The sequence below is a fragment of the Loxodonta africana genome, chromosome 4, assembly GCF_030014295.1.
Source record: "Loxodonta africana isolate mLoxAfr1 chromosome 4, mLoxAfr1.hap2, whole genome shotgun sequence".
Classification (NCBI taxonomy): Eukaryota; Metazoa; Chordata; class Mammalia; order Proboscidea; family Elephantidae; genus Loxodonta; species Loxodonta africana.
This window is the reverse complement of record NC_087345.1, coordinates 10093534-10114078: the sequence shown is the minus strand read 5'-3', so window position 1 is coordinate 10114078 and position 20545 is coordinate 10093534. Positions and strand designations below refer to the sequence as shown.

At 44.4% G+C, this 20545-nt stretch overlaps 1 protein-coding gene across 1 annotated transcript in view; it reads right to left on the bottom strand.

Annotated features, from left to right (window-relative positions):
• The window catches only part of ARFGAP3 (ADP ribosylation factor GTPase activating protein 3), a 73401-nt gene that overhangs the window by 14771 nt on the left and 38085 nt on the right, over positions 1–20545 (bottom strand). The window contains exons 10-13 of the mRNA XM_003419722.3: positions 18017–18145; positions 17446–17568; positions 9951–10082; positions 2688–2811 (exon numbers count right to left, since the gene is read on the bottom strand). Coding sequence (XP_003419770.2) covers positions 2688–2811; positions 9951–10082; positions 17446–17568; positions 18017–18145 — 508 coding nt within the window. The remainder of the gene's footprint in view (positions 1–2687; positions 2812–9950; positions 10083–17445; positions 17569–18016; positions 18146–20545) is intronic.

The following is a 20545-nucleotide window of genomic DNA, read 5'->3' as shown; positions in this document are numbered from 1 at the left end:
TGCCTCTGAAAACAGAAATGCTTTCTTTCCTATTTAAGTCCTGGGGCTGTTAAGCTTTCCTAAGATTTAAAATCAGGTTGTGGAGAGAGGGAGCTTAAAGCCGTGATGTTCAATTTCAAGCGACTTTGTGGGGATCCTTCGAAATCCAGGATCCTCGTCTCCTTACAACACCCCAGAATTTTTGGGTGGGGGGGTCCTCTGCTCTTCCATCTCCTCACTGGCAGGTAGCAGACCCTCGCTGCCTCCCTGTGGCCTCCTGTGGAGAGCGGGCCATACCTCCATTCATCAGGTCCCTGCTGTGCCCGCACACCAGGACAGCGCGAGAGGCACGGAGGGGGAGACTGCCACCCCCGTCTCCTGGCCCAGCAGGGGGGCAGGGGAGAGCCATGGATTAGCCGTGGTGTGATGTAAACCCCACAGTGGTAAGCGCGATGTTTGGTTTCACGTGAACTACCCTTGGGAATGGTAAGACTTCCCAGCTGACATCTGAAGAAAACAGAGGGAACGAAAGAGGCACACGGCCTTCTGAAGCAGGAGGATAAAGGCAGAGAGGAACCAGAGAGGCACAGAAAACTCCAAGGGTTCAATCTGCTTAGAAGATAAAAATGAGGAGTGTGGCAGGGTGCCTTTGTTAAGATGGACCCTGCTAGAGCTCTGGACTTTGCGTGCAGACAGGTGCTTTACAAAGACTGATCCACTTATGCCACACACAGCTGGTGGATGCTGGACGGAGACAGAGACATGAATGAGTGCCAGTCGCTGCCACTGAAGACAGACACACACCAAATATAGACCCTGAAGTATCAGGATGTTCCCCTGAGGGCAGCTGGGGAGAACAGCACAGACACAAAGATGGAGAAACTCTCTCTCCCCCAGGGGCTTGAGAAAGGCGTCGCCACGCTGAATCAAGGGAGGAAGAGGTGCTCACCAGGCCAGTGTAGGGTGGGGGTAGGGAAGGCTGTCCCAGTAGAGGGAAAGATGCACACAGGACTGGGGAGCCTGGTGGGAGGGAAGGGGACACGTGCTCAAGCTGGGCAGGGCTGAAGAAGACAGGCAGGGAGGTCAGCAGAGAACCCTGACAAGGGCTGGGCTGAGGCAGAAGCAGTGAGGCTGAGGGATGGGGAGGCGGCCGGGGAGGCAGGGTCCATTACACGAGATTGTGTGGGCTCACACCCTGGCTCTGTCATTTCCTGTCTGCATAAACTTGGCAAGTAGCTTATTGTCTCATCATCTGTAAAATCAGGATAATAATAGGACCTGGCTTCCAGGGCTGTTGTGAGGATAACAACGACGAGTTAATAAACGCAGAACACTTAGAACAGTGCCTGGCACAGTGTGAGTCCATGTAAGAGTTAATGTTATTATTATTAGAACCCAGAAAGAGAGTAATTAAGTCAAGGGTACAGAATACCTCAAGGAGGGGCTAGTGAGTACATCAGAAGCTATAGAGAGACCCAGGAAGATGACGACCAGGGGATGCACTGGATTTGCGAACTGACTGGTCCCTGGTGAGCCTGCAAAGGCAGCCTCAGGGGGTCTGGGGCAGACGGTGGGAGGTGAGGACAAGGAAGCCAGGTACTCTGAGAACTCTTCTGAGGAATGTGGCTGGGAAGGGGATCAGAAAGAGAGGTAGCTCAGAGGGTCATAGGTGGGTTTCACGTGTTGGTTTTTTTTAATAAGGGAGATTCTTTGGATGGTGCAAAAGGAGCCAGAAGAAAAGGAGGGAACGGCTGACCCCACAAGGTACTGGTGCAGGAGAAGTGGGCTGAGATTGGGCAGTGGCGCAGGACCTGCCTTCAGCAGGAGCTAGAACACCCTTTGCTAGGCAGGGGTAGGGGGTGGGCAGTCCCTGCAACAGAGCACAGGTGTGTGGGTGGAGGGGGCAACTCTGAATACCCTCGAAATGATGGTGAATATTCTATGGCCGCAAACAAAATCAGTAGACTTTAGGAAAAAATTCTGACTAGTCCAAGAAGCCCCGCAATAGCTCTTAACTCCAAGAGCTTAGGTAAGCAGATCAGCCCTTCTAATGAGAGGGAGGAGACCTGGTGGCACAGTGGTTAAGAGCTCGGCTGCTAACCAAAAGGTGGGCAGTTCGAATCCGCTAGCCGTTCCTTGGGAGACCTATGGGGCAGTTTTACTCTGTCCTATATGGTCGATATGAATGGACTCGACGGCAACAGGTAATGATAGGGAAACCCCACCTTCCACTTCCATCTGAGTCTTCCCACTTAAGGAGACTCCACTAAGATGAGCTCATTAACATTGATGAGAAAAGAGGCAGCAACCTTAAAATAAATATACCTACTCCCCAAAACATGTACACATACTTCATTTAACTATGGTTAAAAATCATTAAATAATAAATTATAGCTGTATCAAGAGTTATCTGAAATTCACTCAAAAGATAGCGTGTGAATGGCTATCCAAATACCGTGTGAGCAATAAGAGAAATGTGGGCACGGCCCCTGCCTTCCAACCACTCCTCCAGCCGAGCCAGCATGCCCGAGCAGGTGATCACGTAGATCTGGGTTCAAGGCCTGGCCCCAACAATCTTGGGCCAGGGCCGAGGCACCAGCCCCACAAGCTCAGCCTTTTCTCAGTCAGCAACACCTCCTTCCATGGCCCCTCTACCCCCACGCCTGTGCCTGCTTCCCACTCTGCGGGGGCCCATGTAGAACCCTTACATCAGCTTGTGCTTGTCTTCCGAAGTACATATCTGAAGAGATTGCTTTGACGTTGCCAAACTTCTTCTGCGCCTCATCAGTGTTTTCAACTGGCTCATAGTCTGGCTTGCGGCGAGCAGTAGGTCTACAAGTGAAAACAGCCAGAATGGGTTCAACTGACTTGAGGTGAGGCAAATGCTCTTCTCATTTATGATATAAACATGTGCCACTTTGTTTTTTAAAAAATCGACAGCAGTCATTTTGTAAAAAGATTTAAGGGTACTTTTTTTTTTCCAAAAGCCTGAATATTCTAATAAAAAAATAGATAAACCACACAATATTTAAAGGAATTTTCCTGTTCCAAATGAGTCTGCTATTTTAAATTCCAGCTCCACGGGTCAGTTGGTAAGTACTGAACACACGTTTGTAATATACTGCTCTACACGTATGACATAAAATGAGCAGGGTAACCATAAATCCCAGTTATCTGGCATGATCCCAGGCTACACCTCTTGTCCCAATGTATTAGTGGTGCCCCCTTACACTTTCAAAGTTCCCTGGTTTGGACAATAAATTATACAGTTCTTTGCCGTGCCTACCATCTAGTTGATTCCATTTAAATAATGTCTCCCAGCTAGGGGTGCACATCAAAGCCTGTGGAACTTTTAAAACAAATGAAAGAAGGTGTGGAAAGAATGTTGCTCCACACCTACAAGAAAAACATGCCAAATATCTGCAAAATCACAAATTTTCTTGAATCTGATCAGAAAGCTGAGGTTGCAGGCCAACCAACTGCCCAAAATCTACGGGAAGAATGACGCTTCCAAGGAGAGATGGGATGTGGGCACTTGCTTACCAGGGGTAGGTGCCGGACTCCATACAAGCTGGTAAGAATTCAGCTAAATGTTTTAAGTAATGGCTAGAGGCCACGTATGGACTACTGTGAGGGGGTATCACTCCTGGGGGCCTTAGACACAGGGAAACTCCCACTTACATGCAAGCTCTTCTCCCAGTGTAGGCCTGGAAGAAGGGAACAGCAGTTGCTGTGGGCATGGAGAAGACCCACTGTGAGTGGAGGAAACAAATAGACAACTGTCTATTCATAGTGGAGATGAAGGAGTAAGTCCTAGGCCCAGACTATCAGAGGTCTCCTGGGGTACTGGAGCAGAATCACTCCCCCTCACTCCCAAAATCAGCGGACGCAGGGCTTGCCTAAGACTAAATGAGACAAAAGAGTGCACCACCATCTCCACCATGACAACAAGCAACAAGTAACAGCAATCTCGGACTAGTGGAGGGTCAAGAGTGTGGAAAGAAACCTTCTCTGTGGTGCAGGAGCAAAGGGAAGACCTTAAACTCAGGGCAGGGCATAGATTAAGAAAAACTCTCTGGCAAACCAGCCCCACCCATACATAAGAAATGCTAGAGGGATTTAAAGCTGCTCTGAGGACAACCACTGCAAATACAAAACCAGCTTAATTCCTGACTAGATTGACTCAATCTCCCTAAAGATCTAGGAAAACACAAACGTGCCAATTTTCAGGCACACATATTATTTGCATCAGTCTCTACTGACCTGTGAGATGGACTGACACAGTGGCTGTAACAATGGGCTCAGCCATAACAACAATTGTGAGGATGGTACAGGACTAGGCGGTGTTTCACCCTGTTGTACATTGGGTTGCTATGAGTTGGTACTGACTTGACAGCACCTAACAACAACAACTACTGACCAACATAAGATGCTGCTTTTAGAAAAAATTACAAAGCCTGCAAAAAAATCAGGAAAAAACAACACATGGTCAAAAGTCAACTAAGATATGACATGGATATTGGAACCATCAGACAGAGAATTTAAAATTAATTAATATGTTAAAATCTCTAGTGGAAAAGGTGAACAACATGCATGGTCAAATGAGTAATTTCGGCAGAGAGATGGAAATTATAATAAAGTATCAAATGAAAACACTAGAAATTAAAAACATGGTAACAGAGATAAAGCATGTCTTCAAGGGACTCATCAGTAGACTCAGCACACTGAGGGAAGAATCAATGAACTTAAAAATAGATAAATAAAAATTACACAAACTGAAACACAAAGAGAAATAAAGAGTGAAAAACAAAAATTAAATTAAAACAACATAACATCCAAGAATGATTGGTCAGTATCAAATGGCATAACCTAAGTATAATTGGAATCCCAGAAGGAAATGAGAGAGAATGGGGCAGAGGAAACATCTGAAGAAATAATGGCTGAAAACTTCCCAAAATTAATGGCAGACACATATCCAAAGAGCTCAAAGAACATCAAGCAAGATAAATACTCGTCTCCTGTGACACCCCCTGCCCCAAGACATACCATATTCAAACTGCTGAAAGTCAATGACAAAGAAAATCTTGACAGCGGGGCGGGGTGGGGGGGCGGGGAACTGACCCATTACATGCAGAGGAACAAAGATAAGAATTACAGCAGACTTATCGTTAGAAACTATGCAAACCAGAAGACAAAGGGGCAACATCTTTAAAATGCAGAAAGATAAACTGCCAACCCAGAATTCAATACCCAGTGAAAATATCTTTAAAAAATGAAGGAAAAATAAAGACTTTTTTCAAATAAACCAAAACTAAGAGAATTCATTGTCAATGGACCTCCACTACAAGGAATTTCTTCAAGTATGAGGAATATGATATCAGATAGAAACTTTGATCTACACAAAGAAATGAAAAGCACAGGAAATGGCATAAATGAAGATAAGTTAATCTTTCTGACTTTTAATTCCCCGAAAAGATACCTATCTAACAAAAAATAGTAGCAACATATCCTGTGTTATAGTATATACAAAAGCTAAATGTACCCTGAGAGTATGGCTCCCGGACACCCTTTTAGCTCAGTAATGAAGTCACTCTTGAGGTTCACCCTTTAGCCAAAGACTAGACAGGGCCATAAAACAAAATGAGACTAAATGGGCACACCAGCCCAGGGACAAGGACTAGAAGGCAGGAAGAGACAGGAAAGCCAGTAATGGGGAACTCAAGGTCGAGAAGGCGAGAGTGCTGACATGTTGTGGGATTGGCAACCAATGTCACAGAACAGTAGTATATTGTTTAATGAGAAACTTGTTTGCTCTGTAAACCTTCATCTAAAGTACAATTAAAAAAAAGTTTAGAAAAATAAAGAAGCAAAATGTATGACAACATTAACACTAAAGTGGGAGAGAAGAACTAGACGTACACTGTAGTAAGAGCCTTACACTGCATGTGAAGTGGTATAATATTACTTGAAAGGGGATTTTAATAAATCAAAATATATATTGTAAATCCTAGGGGAACCACTGAAAGTTTTTTAAAAAGTATATAAATAATAAGCTGAGAGTAGAGGTAAGTGGAATTATAAATAATACTCAATTCAAAAGAAGGCAGACTGTGAGAAAACACTTGCAAACCACCTATCTGATAAAGCACCTGGATCCAGGATATGCACAGAACTCTCAAAACTCAATAAGACAACAACAACAACAAAAAATGGGAAAAGAACTCTTCGCCAAAGAAGACATACAGACGACAAAAAAAGCTCATGAAAAGATGCTCAACATAATGAGTCATTAGGAAAATGCAAATTTAAACCATGAGATACAATCATGAGATACATGACTGAGGAACAAGTACACACTTCTCAGGACAACACCACATGCTGGCGGGGCTGTGCAGCAACCGCAACTCCATACATTGCTGGTGGGGATGCAAAATGCCACGGCTCCTTCGGGAAATAGTTCGGCAGTTTCTTATAAAGTTAAACATATGCACCCAGCAGTCCCACTCCGAGGTATTTACTCAAGAGAAAGAATGTTTATGTTTACACAAAACCCCGTATATTAATATTTATTATAGCTTTATTCGTAATGCCCCCAAAACTGGAGACACCCAGATGTCCTTCAGCAGGTAAATGGATAAACTCAACAATAAAAAGAAATGAACACAACAACATGGATGAATCTCAAATGCACCATGAAAAGTTAAGAAAGGCCAAATTCAAAAGGCCACTTAACGTATGATTCCATTTATACGACACTCAGGAAAAGGCAAAATTCTAAGGCCAGAAAACAGACCAGAAGTTGCCAGGGGCTGGGGCTGGCGTGGGGGGTACTGACTACGGAGTAGCACAGGGAAATTTGGGGGGTGATGGAAATATTCTGTATCTTGATTTTGGTGGGACTTACTCAATTGTGTATGTCTGTCAAAACTTGCAGTATTGTACCCTAAAAGAGAGAAATTTTACTCTATGTAAATAATAACTTAAAATAGGGAGAGTAGGTTAAATACCCAACAGCCTGGACAATCAAAGTGCTCTGGAGAATCACCTGTACCCACAGCCAAAGTACGAGCTTGATTATATCCCACCTGAATTTAGGGACCATTTCAAGAACAGATTTGATGCACTGAACACTAATGACTGAAGACCAGACGAGTTGTGAGATGACATCAAGGACTTCATACAAGAAGAAAGCAAGAGGTCATTAAAAAGACAGGAAAGAAAGAAAATACCAAAATGGATGTCAGAAGAGACTCAGAAAGTTGCTCTTGGAGACTGAGTAGCTAAAGCTAAAAGACATGATGAAGTCAAAGAGCTGAACAGAAGATTTCAAAGGGCAGCTCAAGAAGACAAAGCAAAGTATTATAATGAAACGTGCAAAGACCTAGAGTTTGAAAACCAAAAGGGAAGAACATGCTTGGCGTTACTCAAGTTGAAAGAACCAAAGAAAAAATTCAAACTTCGAGTTGCAATACTGAAGGATTTTATGGGCCAAATATCGAAAAACACAGGAAGCATCAGAAGATGGAAGGAACGCACAGAGTCACTGTACCAAGAAGCAGCGGTCGACATCCAACCATTTCAGGAATTAGCATATGATCCAGAGCTGATGGTACTGAAGGGAGAGGTCCAAGCTGCACTGAAAGCACTGACAAAAAACAAGGCTCCAGGAATTGATGGGATACCAACCGAGATGTATCAAGAAATGGGTGCAGCACTGGAAGCACTCACTCATCTATGCCAGGAAATTTGGAAGACAGCTAGCCGACAAAATTACTGGAAGAGATCCATATTTATGCCTATTTCAAAGAAAGGTGATCCAATAGAATGCGGAAATTATTGAACAATATCATTAATATCACATGGAAATAAAATTTTGCTGAAGAAAATTCAAAAATGGTTGCTGCAGTATGTCAACAGGGAACTGCCAGAAATTCAAGCTGGACTCAGAAGAGGATGTGGAATGAGGGATAACACTGCTAATGTCAGATGGATCCTGGCTGATAGCAGAGAATACCAGAAAGATGTTTACCTGTGTTTTATTGACTATGCAAATGTATTCGACTGTGTGAATCATAACAAATTATGGATAACATTGCAAAGAATGGGAATTCCAGAACACTGAATTGTGCTCACGCAGAACTTGTACATAGACCAGCAGACAGTCATTTGAACAGAACAAGGAGATGCTGCATGGTTTAAAATCAGGAAAGGTGTGTGCTAGGGCTGTATCCTTTCGCCATACTTATTCAATCTGTATGCTGAACAAATAATCTGAAAAGCTGGACTATATGAAGAAGAATGTGGCACCAGTGTTGGAGGAAGACTCATTAACAACGTGCAATATGCAAATGACACAACTTTGCTTGCCGAAAGGGAAGAGGACTTGAAGCACTTACTGATGAAGATCAAAGACTACAGCCTTCAGTATGGATTACACCTCAACATAAAGAAAACAAAAATTCTCAACTGGACCAATAAGCAACTTCATTATAAGTGGAGAAAAAATTGAAGTTGTCAAGGATTTCATTTTACTTGAATCCACAATCAATGCCCACGGAAGCAGCAGTCAAGAAATCAAATGATGTATTATATTGGGCAAATCTGCTGCAAAGGACTTCTTTCAAGTGTTAAAAACAAAGATGTCACTTTGAGGACTAAGGTGCCCCTGACTCAAGTCGTGATGTTTTCAGTCGCCTCACGTGCACATGAAAGCTAAACAACAAATAAGGAAGACCGGAGAAGAACTGACACCTTTGAATTATGGTGTTGGCAAAGAATATTGAATATACTAACGGACTCCCAGAAAAACGAACAAATCTGCCTTGGAAGAAGTACAGCCAGGGTGCTCCTTAGAAGCGAGGCCAGCAAGGCTTCACCTTACATACCGTGGATATGTTATCAGGAGGGATCAGTCCCTGGAGAAGGACATCATGCTTGGTAAAGTAGAGGGTCGGCAAAAAAGAGGAAGACCTCAATGAGATGGATGACAGTGGCTGTGACAATGGGCTCAAACATAGCAAAGATTGTGAGGATGGCACAGGACTGGGCAAAGTTTAGGTCTCTTGTACAGAGTCACTGTGAGTCAGAACTGACTTGATGGCACCTAACAACAATAACAGAAGAAACTAGTCTACAGCACTAACGGCCTATACATGCCACGGCTTCATCTATCCTGAGACCAGAAGAACTAGACAGTGCCCAGCTATCACTACAGGGTCACAATAGATACGACTTGATAGAACAGTAGTAAAACAGGGAACAGAACTCAAAATCTTAAAGAGTCCAGACTTACTAGACCAGTTGAGACTAGAGGACTCGCTGAGACTATCGCTCTGAGAGACTATTTAAACCTTGAACTGAAACTAATCCCTGAGGTCACCTTTTAGTGAAATAACCAATTGGTACACAAAATAAAAGATATTACCCACGAGTATGGTGCTCTAGCAAAAACATCTATACGAGGCCAAAAGGTCAATAATCACTCTAAAGCAAAGATAAGAAGATAAGAGGGCAGGGAAACTAGAATATTGGAAATGGAACAACCAGAATGCAATTGAAGAGAAATGTTGACACTTTGTGAAAAATGTAACTAATGTCACTACACAATTTGTGTAGAAACTGTCAAATGGGAACCTAATTTGCTGTAAACTTTCACCAAAAACATAATATCATTAAAAACAAAAACGGGGGAGGGTGAGTGACACATTCCTGGTCTCGGTCACCCTTGACCTGCGGAATCAGACTCTCCAGGGAAAGGCCGATGCATACTTGTTTTTTCAAAGGTCCCCAGCTGATTTGGATGTACACCCTCTGATTTAGAAACACGCGTGTAAAATAAAAAGAATGTTCCTGAATTAGTACAACAAAACCATTTTCTAGTCTTAGAAAGGTTTTCAGGTCACACAGCACTAATTTTTTTCATAGAGATGCACAGATTCACTGTTTACAACCCATAGCTTCACTGTCCATACCTGTCTGCATAGCCTGCAGTTCTCAGAATTGTGTCAGTATCCTTGATGGCCTCTTTTTTCCAATAGGAATCTGAACTGTCATCCCAGCTGGAAAAAGAACCGCTCAGTAACTCCATCGGCTCATCAAAGTACCTGCATGAAAAAGAGTAGGATGCTGGTGGTGGAAGGCTTCACAGATGTTCACCCAGTTCTCCTCCACTTCTGGGTACCTGGGAACTGCACTTGCCTGACCCCTTCAAGTTAGGGGTGGCCACGTGACTAGAACTGGCCAATGAAACAGGAGCAGAAACAAGGTATGTCATTTCCAAAGCCTTTAAAGTACCAGTGCTCAACTTGTCCAGCCGTCTCATCTCTTGCCGTACGGAACATATTTTCCAGATGGTGCAGCCTCAGGCAGGTTAAACCTCCACCAGCCTGTACAACTGAGGTGCCACGTGGAGGACAGGTGCTCTGGACAATCACCTGGACCCATAGCAGACTTTACGTGAGCAAGAAACAAACCGCTGTTGTGTGAAACCTTTGAGATTTGGGCCTAACCTAGCCTATTCAGGCAACATGTGACATCTTTAAGTGCTCTTCAACATAGATTTACACATTTCATTTTTTTCAGGTCTAATTCTACCTAACTTGTTGTTGTGTGCTGTCAAGTTGATTCCAACTCATAGTGACCCTACATGACAGAGTGGAACCACCCCATGGGATTTCCTAGGTAGTGACAGGTAACGCTGCTGCACCTGGAGAGCTGATGCCATTCAAGGAGCTTATCGCTGATGATACGCTCCACGTTAGCGTGGCTTAAGGCATCAATCATAACGACAGCTACCATTTAATGTCAACGATGCTTATCACCCTCCTGGTGGAGTCAGACACAAAGGGGCAGATTGCTGATCACTGGACCATTCACAGATGCCTTCAGTCTAGAGCTTGAAGTAACCGGGCTTTCTGTAAGGGTCTCAGAGCGGGTGCCGGCCGGCTGGTCAGTTTACCCTGCGTTAGCTGAGCATCACTGGGCAGGGTGTTAACCCAGAGAGCAGAGCGCAACGGCCGCTTTCTGTCCTGCACGCTTAGAGAAAAACCTTTGACAGAGAGCAGCAGGGACTGCGGGGGATAGGACAGAGATTGGTAGGTGAGGTGGAAGTGCCAGGAGCCTTAATATAAAATGGTCATGCTGTCTAAGAATTCTCGCCAACTCCGGGTGGAAAACCAGCATACTCCTTATAAGGCAGGTTTCAAGTTTGGAGGAGAGAGGCGGACTCCAGGGTTTGAGGGTGAGGAAAGGAAAGGCGACTGGAGAGTGCAGATGCTTTAGGTCCCAGCCGGCTCCCTCCATAGAGGAAGACAGGAGCAGGGAGGAAGCAAGCTCTGGGGTGCTGAGAAGTCACAGAACAGGAGGGAGGCCCAGGCGGCTGCCGGGCCTGTAACCAGACGACCGGAAGAGGGCAGCAGGCACCTGGAAGGACAAACAGGCCAGGGACCCAAACGGGCTAAGATCTGGAAAAAAAAATCTTAAGAACAAATATACTCTTCCCGTCAGAAAAAAAAGGGGTGGAGGGGGCAGAGAGACAAACCTGCTTTTTGAAGCAGATGATATGATTTTATATGGCTAATCGAGAGAAGGCAGGACTTCTAAATGTGGCTTCTGCCTTCTCTGGCAAGAAGTCATTAAGGACGAATCTCATTACATGCGCCTGCTCTCCCAGGAAGGAAAATGCGGTGAACGAGGCGTATCTGGATTCCAGCTGGAAGCTGACCAGGCCAGTCATGTGCCCTCGGTGGCTGCTGACGACTAGCGCTACATACCGGCTCTGCTTGAAGGAACAGAGACAACCCAGACCCTGCTCAGATAAGAGAGACCAGGACGATGAAGAGACGTGAAGTCACATCAGAGGAGGAGGGTTTGAAAGATGTGGGACACATGCTGGCCTAGACAGTTATCTTCAAATACTAGAAGAACTCATTTGTAGGAGCTCAACGGAAAGAACCAATTTAGAGAGAAATTTTAAAAATATTTAATAAGCACCTGTTAGGGCCAGGCACTCCGCTAGGTAAAGACACAGGCTGGGAGACACAGTCAGCTCCTGCCCTCATGAGGCTTGCACCAAAGGGAGGCTGACTGGAGCTCAGGACCCTGGGGAGACATACAGGTGTAAGGCGGCATTATGTCATGGAGCTGCTGGGGACTGAGCAGGCTGCCCTGATAAGGAGGAGGGGTGCAAGCAGAGGCTGGGTGCCCACTAGGGAGGGTACAGAGTGGGGATGCGAGCAAGCATGGAATGGGTACTGGCTGGACTTCCAAGTTTCTCTATAACTCCGAGATTCTGAGACTTAGAATTTTGCAGGTTTAGCACCATCCCTTGTAAAAACGTCACGCTTGGTAAAGTGGAGGGTCAGTGAAAAAGTGGAAGACCTTCAATGAGACAGACCACCCCAGTGGCTGCAACAATGGGCTCAAACACAGCAACAGTTGTGAGGATGGTGCAGGGCCAGGCAGTGTTTCGTTCTGCGGTACACAGGGTGGCTATGGGTCGGAACCAAGCCGGCGGCACCTAGCAACAGCAGCAGCAGCTCAGCACCACTCCAAGGAGCCCTGATGGCACTATGGTGAGGTGCTCGTCTGCTAACAGAAAGTTCTGTGGTTCGAACCCACCAGCCGCTCAGTGGGAGAAAAGACTTAGCGATCTGCTCCCATAAAGATTACAGCCTAGGAAACCTTATGTGGCAGTTCTATTCTGTCCTGTAGGGTCACTGTGAGTCGGAATCGACTAGATGGCACATGACAAGAAGCATCGCTCCAAGGAAGTAACAGGCTTCGTCCACATAAGCCAATGTGGTTACCCTGAAACCAGGGGTGTCGAGTTATTTTAAAACGCTTGCACTGGCCACATCCTGAGGGAGAGAGAAAGCTGTTCTGCCTGGCTTCCCTGGGCCAGCGTGAGCCTGTCAGGGCGCTCCGTGCACTCAGGAGGTAGGCTGTGGTTTCTCTCCCACCATTCAGCCATGAGAGGCTCTCAGCAACTCGCTGTGGGATAGACAGATACCCAGCCAGGCCTCCAGCCGCCCCTTGGAAGGACGGGGTAAAGGTGACTGACTAATGGCCGGGGTACACTTACGCCTCATAGGAAACACAGAGCCTTCCCTGACCTCCAAACCTTTATTGACCTTCTAATGTCTTGATTTCTAGATTCCAGTTCACAACGTTTTTTACATTTATTTTTGCCCTCCCACTCTGTCTTTACCAACCCTGAAAATACTCCTTAAAATCCCTAGATAAGAGCACCTCAGTATCAAGTCATATCTGATGTGCAGCTATAGACAAGTGTCTATTCCATTTAATGTCACGCTAACTTTATGAGGCTGAGCAAACTGTTGTACTTTCAGTGCTGTGTACTCAATCTGTACAGTCACGCTGTTTCTATCCTGGAACTAACGGAACTCAATAAAAACAAAATCCAAGGATACACGGTTGGTCTTGGTTTTAACAGAAACTGCAAACCCTCTTCCATAATTCATCATATTCAGGCTCTAACGGGCTAATGAATAATTTGGAAGCAGTGAGCTCTTCAGGGAGCGAATGTGCCTGCTTTCAGAGCACGCCTGTTCGTTTTACCTCAGTTGCCAAAGTACCCAACAGTGCCACATTCTGCTCGTTGTGGCTACCTTACTGAAGAGGGACAGAAAAGGCGTCCCTGCTCCTGTTGGTCACCCCACGGGTCAGGATAAACAGGGTCTCTCTGGTGGGAACCCAGAGTGGAGTCTTTATCAAAACACCATCTGCTCCCAGGTTCTTCCAAAACATAAACAATTGTTTCATAGCAACGGAGGCCTTTAGGGCTAACTCCTGACTAATCCTTTGAAGGCGGAGAAGCCTGAAGGATCCCTGACACCCCCTGTAGGCAGAAAAAGCCCCACTGGAGTCAGGCCAGGGCCCTGAGCCAGGGTAGCCCTCCTGAAGGTCCTCAGGGCCCATTTGGTGGGTGACCCCCTCACTTTTAACTATTTCTCTTAACCAACCCGATAGCACTGATTTGACCCGGGATTTATTTTTTATTTTCTCTACCTTCCTACGCTCTGTTGTCTGCAGGGACTGCGCATGAGCAACGAGAGGGTCACGCGGGTCGTGGAGGAGGCAGACAGACAAATGCGGGGCCAGCATTACCCAGAGTTCCCTCCGAGCCTCATTTAATATGCAGATCTGAAATAATATGACATCCATGCACTTTCCAGCTCAAAAGGCAACTTTAATTCTATCCTGTATAAAATGTGTTTTCTTTAAACACTTTCCAAAGGAACAAGTTGGGTATAACCTCCAAGTAAAGCGAAACCTGGCACCTGATAAAGGTTACTCAAGATAGGCAAACATAAAACCATCCAAGTCCCTGGAAGTACTGAAATGGAACACCCTAAGCTACCAATTTTTTTTTTTTTTTTTGTCAAATACCTGGAGTTATGCTTAAACAGAGGAGCCCTGGTGGCACAACGATTAAGTGCTCGGCTGCTAATCCAAGGTTGCTGGTTCGAATCCAGCAGACACTCCATGGGAAAAAGACGTGGCAATCTGCTTCTTCAAAGATTACAGCCTAGGAAACCCTATGGGGTATTCTACTTTGTCCTACAGGGTTGCTATGAGTTGGAATCAACCTGATGGCACACAACAATATGCTCAGACAATTTTTTTAAGGATATTACTTGTTATACAATTCCTTATCCGTGAACTTTGATGTGAAAATGTATAATTTCATAATTAGATTCCAGTTAATAGTTAACATATATTTACATTTTAAAAGAAAATGCTTTGAGCCTGTGTAGTTAGCTGCCAGACAACTCTAGCGCCCTCTGAAACCGGCATGACAGCCTGCTGTGAGAACCCCCACACACTCAACACGCACAGGTTCCACTCTCACAAACCCCTACCCAGAATGTGGGCCTCAATGTGGTCAATTCAATTATCTAGCAATAGTGGTTAGACATTGAGATGGAGCCACATAGTCCCTTCAGTTTCTGTATTATAATAGCAGCTAATAATTATAATAACGTTGGTTGTGACGGTGGTTGCCGGTGAGTGGATTCCAACTCCTGGCGACCGTATGTACAACAAAACGATGCGTTGCCTGATCCTGCCCCATCTCTGTGATCTTTGTACGTTTGATCCCGTTGTTGAGGCTATTCTGTCAGTCCGTTTCACTGAAGGTGTCCCTCGTTTTCACTGACCCTCTACGTTACCAAACACGAAGTCGGTCTTCCCTGGTGATGTGTCTGAAGTAAGCGAAGTCTCGCCATCCTCACTTCTAAGGAGCATTCTGGTTGTACTTCTTCTGAGACTGATTTTTCGTTATTTTGACAGTCCATGGTATACTCAATAATCTTCACCAAAGCCACAGTTCAATGGCATCAATTCTTCTTCGGTCTTCCTTACTCCTTGTCCAGCTGTCACTTGTGTATTGCTGTTGTTAGGTGTCGTTGAGTGGGTTCTGAGTCATAGTGACTCTATGTACAACAGAACAAAACACTGCCTGGCCCTGCGCCATCCTCATGATCTTTATTATGCTTGAGCCTGCAGCCACATGTCAGTCCATCTTATTGAGGGTCTTCTTCTTTTTCACTGACCCTCTACTTTACTAGGTGTGATGTCCTTCTCCAGGGACTGATCCCTCCTGATAACATGTCCAAAGTATGTGAGATGAAGTCTTGCCATCCTCACTTCTAGGGAGCAGTATAGCTGTGCTTATTCCAAGACAGATTTGTTCGTTCTTTTGGCAGTCCATGGTACATTAAATATTCTTTGCCAACACAATTCAAAGGTTTCAATTCTTCCTCAGTCTTCCTTATTCGTTGCCCAGCTTTCACATGCATGTAAGGTGATCGAAAATACCATGGCTTAAGTCAGGCCCACCTTAGTCATTACAGCGACATATTTGCGTTTTAAAATTTTAAAGAGGGCTTTTGCAGCAGATTTGCCCAAAGCAATACCGTATTTTTATGAAAATAACAGGAGTCTTCTACATTTGCTTGCCAACCACTTTCTCCCTCCACAAAGCATTTTGGTAGTAAGTGCGCTATGCTAATTTTTTTATAGCAACATGTGAAAAAAATTTGCACAGCTGGAGCTTAGGAAAATACCTCGTAGAAGGGAGAGGGGAGAGCGGTTGGCAAACAAACATAGAAGGCGTGCATTATTTGTGTAAAAATATGGTATGTTGTTTGATTTCTTGATTGCTGCTTCCACGGATGCTGATTGTTGATCCAAGTGGAATGAAATCCTTGAAAACGTCAATTTTTTCTCCATTTATCATGATGTTGTCTATTGGTCCAGTTGTGAGGATTTTTGTTTCCTTCATGCTGAGGTATAACTCATACTGAAGGCTGTAACCTTTTACCTTCATCAGTAAGTGCTTCAAGTCCTCTTCATTTCTGGCAAGCAAGGTTGTGTCTTCTGCATATATTGCAAGCTGTTAATGAGTCCTCCTCCAATCCTGATGCCACGGTCTTCATATAGTCTGGCGTTTCAGATTATTTCCCAGCATATAGGTTAAATAAGTAAGCTGAAAGGATAATACCCTGCCCCGTACCTTTTCCAATCCTGAAACATGCAGTTTGCCCTTGCTCAGTTCTAACAACTGCCTCTTGATCCTTGTACAGATGAAGAAGCTGCAGCACAGAGAGGTTAAATTACTTGTCTAAGGTCACACTGCCAGTTAAGTGGCAGAGCTGGGATTCAAACCTAGGCCTCCCGGCTCCTGGGCTTACACTCTGGCCCCCGCTGTTCTCAGCTGGTACCCATCTCCCATGGAATCACAGGTGTACTTGGTGCCTTTTTAGCAGGCCTCCCCCTGTGCTGAATGAACATCAAGCGTGAGTTGATTCAGGTGGAAACTTGTTCTCCCTGCCCTTGCAGGCTGCAGGAACCTGAACCAGGGCCCTCTCCAGGGAGTGCTGACGAATAGGAAGCTGGACTTCATCCCGGGATCCCACCAAGTGCAACGGTGCGCGCGCACACACACGCACACACAGGCACACACAAACACGCATGCACACGCACGCAGCACGCGCACACAGAGTTTAATACTCTAGTCTGCCGAGTGGAAACTCCTGGAGCTGCTATTCTGAAACAGAAGAAACTGCCAGAGCCCTCAGGCACAGCCGTGAAATGTCCAACTGCTGGCTGATGTCTGCTAAGACTAAATGACTTAACGCAGACCGCCAGGATTTTGCATCGCTCTCCAATTTCATGTTTTCAGATAAACACACCTCTTCTACCTTTAATTTCGACCCTTGGTTGCTGATTTTATTATGGAACACTGTAATACTACCAAACATCGTCTACTTAGAAACGTTTCCCCAATTTTTATTCTAAAGGACCGCCCTGGCTCCAGCCAAAGCTTTAAAAACAATGAAGTAAAATTCTTCTGTGCTTGTTCCTAATGCAAATAAATGAGTAAGTCCATAACAGTCACTGTTTTTCCCAGTGAGACTTTAATGACGGTTTGTAATAGATTACCTTGAGCTGGAAGTAAAATACGAATCGTCATTGTCTTCGCTGTACTTTCTTCTTGGTTTGGCCATGACGGGTGTCTCCTGTTCTATGGTCTGCATGTCAGAAGTCACTGAATGGGAAATGGCACTTGAAGAAACAAAAAAGAAAACATAGTTCATATAGACTTCTGCTTTCACCAAAGAAGGAATTTTTAAAATCTATACTCTGAACAAAAATAAACTAGTGGGGTTAACACAAGCAGTAATCGTTTTGGGGGTGTAAGTCTTTAAAAATATTCAGCCTTTTGAAGATTGTTAACTAAGAACACGGAACACAATCAACATATATAGTGACGTCTGCGGCATCCGCTCCAGTCTGTGCTCAATAACGTCAGTCCTGGCTCTTTTTCTCTGAGAGCCGAGTTTGGAATTTTTCATGCTCTGTTAAATATTACAGTAAAGCAACACAATTAAAGAAAGCAAGGGATAACAAGAAAATGCGTCTAGAGTTGAAATTAACATGGCCCAAGGAAAATACATTCACGATTACAAGCTGGTTTAAATTCCGAAATCCGAGAGAGCACAGACTCACATACCTTCTGCAGTTTCCAAATCCCATGCCAAGTCTCTCTGATTCTATTTTTTTTTTGCCACTGATGTTCATCTTTTCGTCTTTCTTCATCTGAATTTCAAGATCCTTATAGGCCAATCGTAGCGAGGAAACACTGTGAGGCAAACCAAACGCTCCTTAATTTACCTTTATCCCTGTGTTCTTGAGTTAAAATATGAAGCAAAATTAAACATGTAATTTATACTTTTAGCTTTGTGCTTCTTTCTATAATTAACAATCATGAAGACATCTGGCATTTTTTTTCTACTGGTCTTTGTAGAGTAGACCCTCAAGACAACTGGAATGAGTTCACAGCCATTTTTTGGTTGTGGCTGAACATGTATTACTGTTCAAGTTTAGTTCATATTACCTATCAGCACGTAATAATAATTTGTTACCTACTACTAGATAACAATGTAACATTACCTAAATTATTTCTATGCCTGACAGTAACAATTGGGATTTCTTACTTGTACTAACATATTACTACAATGCCATACTACTTGTCAAAAGCTGGAGGCAGATCTCATTGGTTTGCTCTGATTTAAGATAACTATATAAATTTGACTTAATATGTTTACAGATAAATTAAGTTGCAAAAGGACTCTTCAGTTAACAAAAGACTTTCCCATAGGGTCTCTTTATGTAATCAGGCTCCCAAGAGCATTTTAAATCAGTCATTCCTCAGCCAATAGCTTCTTCAGCACTACCAGTCAGTCACTGATCATCTATTTATCAAATACCTGTTACGAATAATACACCAAAAGTGTAAAAAGATATATAAAACGTCATCCTGACTTTCAGATTTCTAAACAATGCAATAAATGCTTAATTTTTCATGAAGAAAACTATGCCTATATTAGCAATAAGGGCAGTATTGTATCATGTAAGTAACATAGCACCAACATTTCTGAGTGTGCTACCTTATAAGGATTTCTAAGTCATTATTCATTTTATAACAATATGTAAAATATCACAAGCTCCTCTTAAGAAAGGCACAGTGTAAACTCCATAAGAACATAAAGAAATTTCTGGGTAGCAAAAGGGAATGACAGCAGAGTTCTTACTAGGAAAAAATCGTCTTGCTCTTGCTGCTTCCTTCCTTTACCGAGTAGGCAGGATTTCTCTGGACTGTTTGAATCTGGCGCCTTATTTCTTTGCTATTATTCCTACAGAACAGATTATAGCACTAGACCCATTTTATTTCTCAGCAAATAACTCTTCCAAGTCAATTTTGGAGGAAAACACTATATCCCGTTGACAATCGCTAGTAGGCCTGGCTGCAGCAATAGATTCTCCCACAGAAGGTGAGTTCTGTTAGAAAGACATGAGATGGGACAGTTTTACTTCCTAGAACAGGTGACCCCGGGCTGGGCCATCACCCGCTAAAGCACGTGCCTTAGCAGCCAGGCTCACTGCAGCGCCGTGGGAGCACTAATGGTGTTAAAAAGTCAAAACACCAGGTTTCTCAGCAGCAGCTCTTCCCCACCCAGGCTCGAGGGAGGGATGCAGGATGGTCAGGCCACACAAGCAGACCCTGGCACCTCTCTCAGAAAGCAGGCAGCAGCGCTGCCCCGTCCTGCTCTTCCGGCCATCTGAGGCACACAGACAGCCTCTGAGGACAGCTGAGAAACTGCCAGAGGGCGAGGACTGGGACACTGCATGGGTGGTTTAGTTTCACAGGCCGATGGTACAGGAAACAATGCTGCCACCGCTCTGACTGGGATCCCAGCAGAGGGTTCCAGAAAGAGTGGGAGGTAAGTGTAGAAGAAAATTCAAATTCACCAAAAAAAAAAAAAAAAGACCAGACTTAATGGCCCTACAGAGACTGGAGAATCCCAGGCAATGTTTCATTCTGCTGTACATGGGGTCGCTATGAGTCAGAATTGACACGACAGCCCCTAACAACAACATAAAACAAGCAGAGCCCTGGTTAAGCGTTCAGCTGCTATCTAAAAGGTCGGCAGTTCAAGTCCATCAGCCATACCTTGCCATGAGTCGGAATCAACTTGAGGGCGTTTTTTTTTTTTTTTTTTTAAATAAAACAAACACCACCACACAGGAGGAATGTGCTTTCTAGTTCAATCAAGTATAAACCCACTGCCGTCGAGTCGATTCCGACTCATAGTGACCCTATAGGACAGAGTAGAACTGCCCCATAGAGTTTCCAAGGAGCGCCTGGTGGATTCGAACATGCCATCCCTTTGGTTAGCAGCCGTAGCACTTAACCACTATGCCACCGGGGTTTCTATTCAATCAAGTATACGAGACCACATAGGCAACACCAGCCCATAAAGCAAGGCCTGAGGGAGGAAGGGAGGGGAAAACTGGACGAATGGACACTGGGAAACCAGCATGGAAAGGGAAAGAGGGAGAGTGCTGACATACTGCGGGAGTGCAGCCCACGTCACAGAACAATTTGTGTATATATTTTTGAACGAGAAACTAAAAAAGAAAAGAAATGAAACAATGCTACGACTGAGAGCCACCCAAACTGAAATAACGTTATTTACTT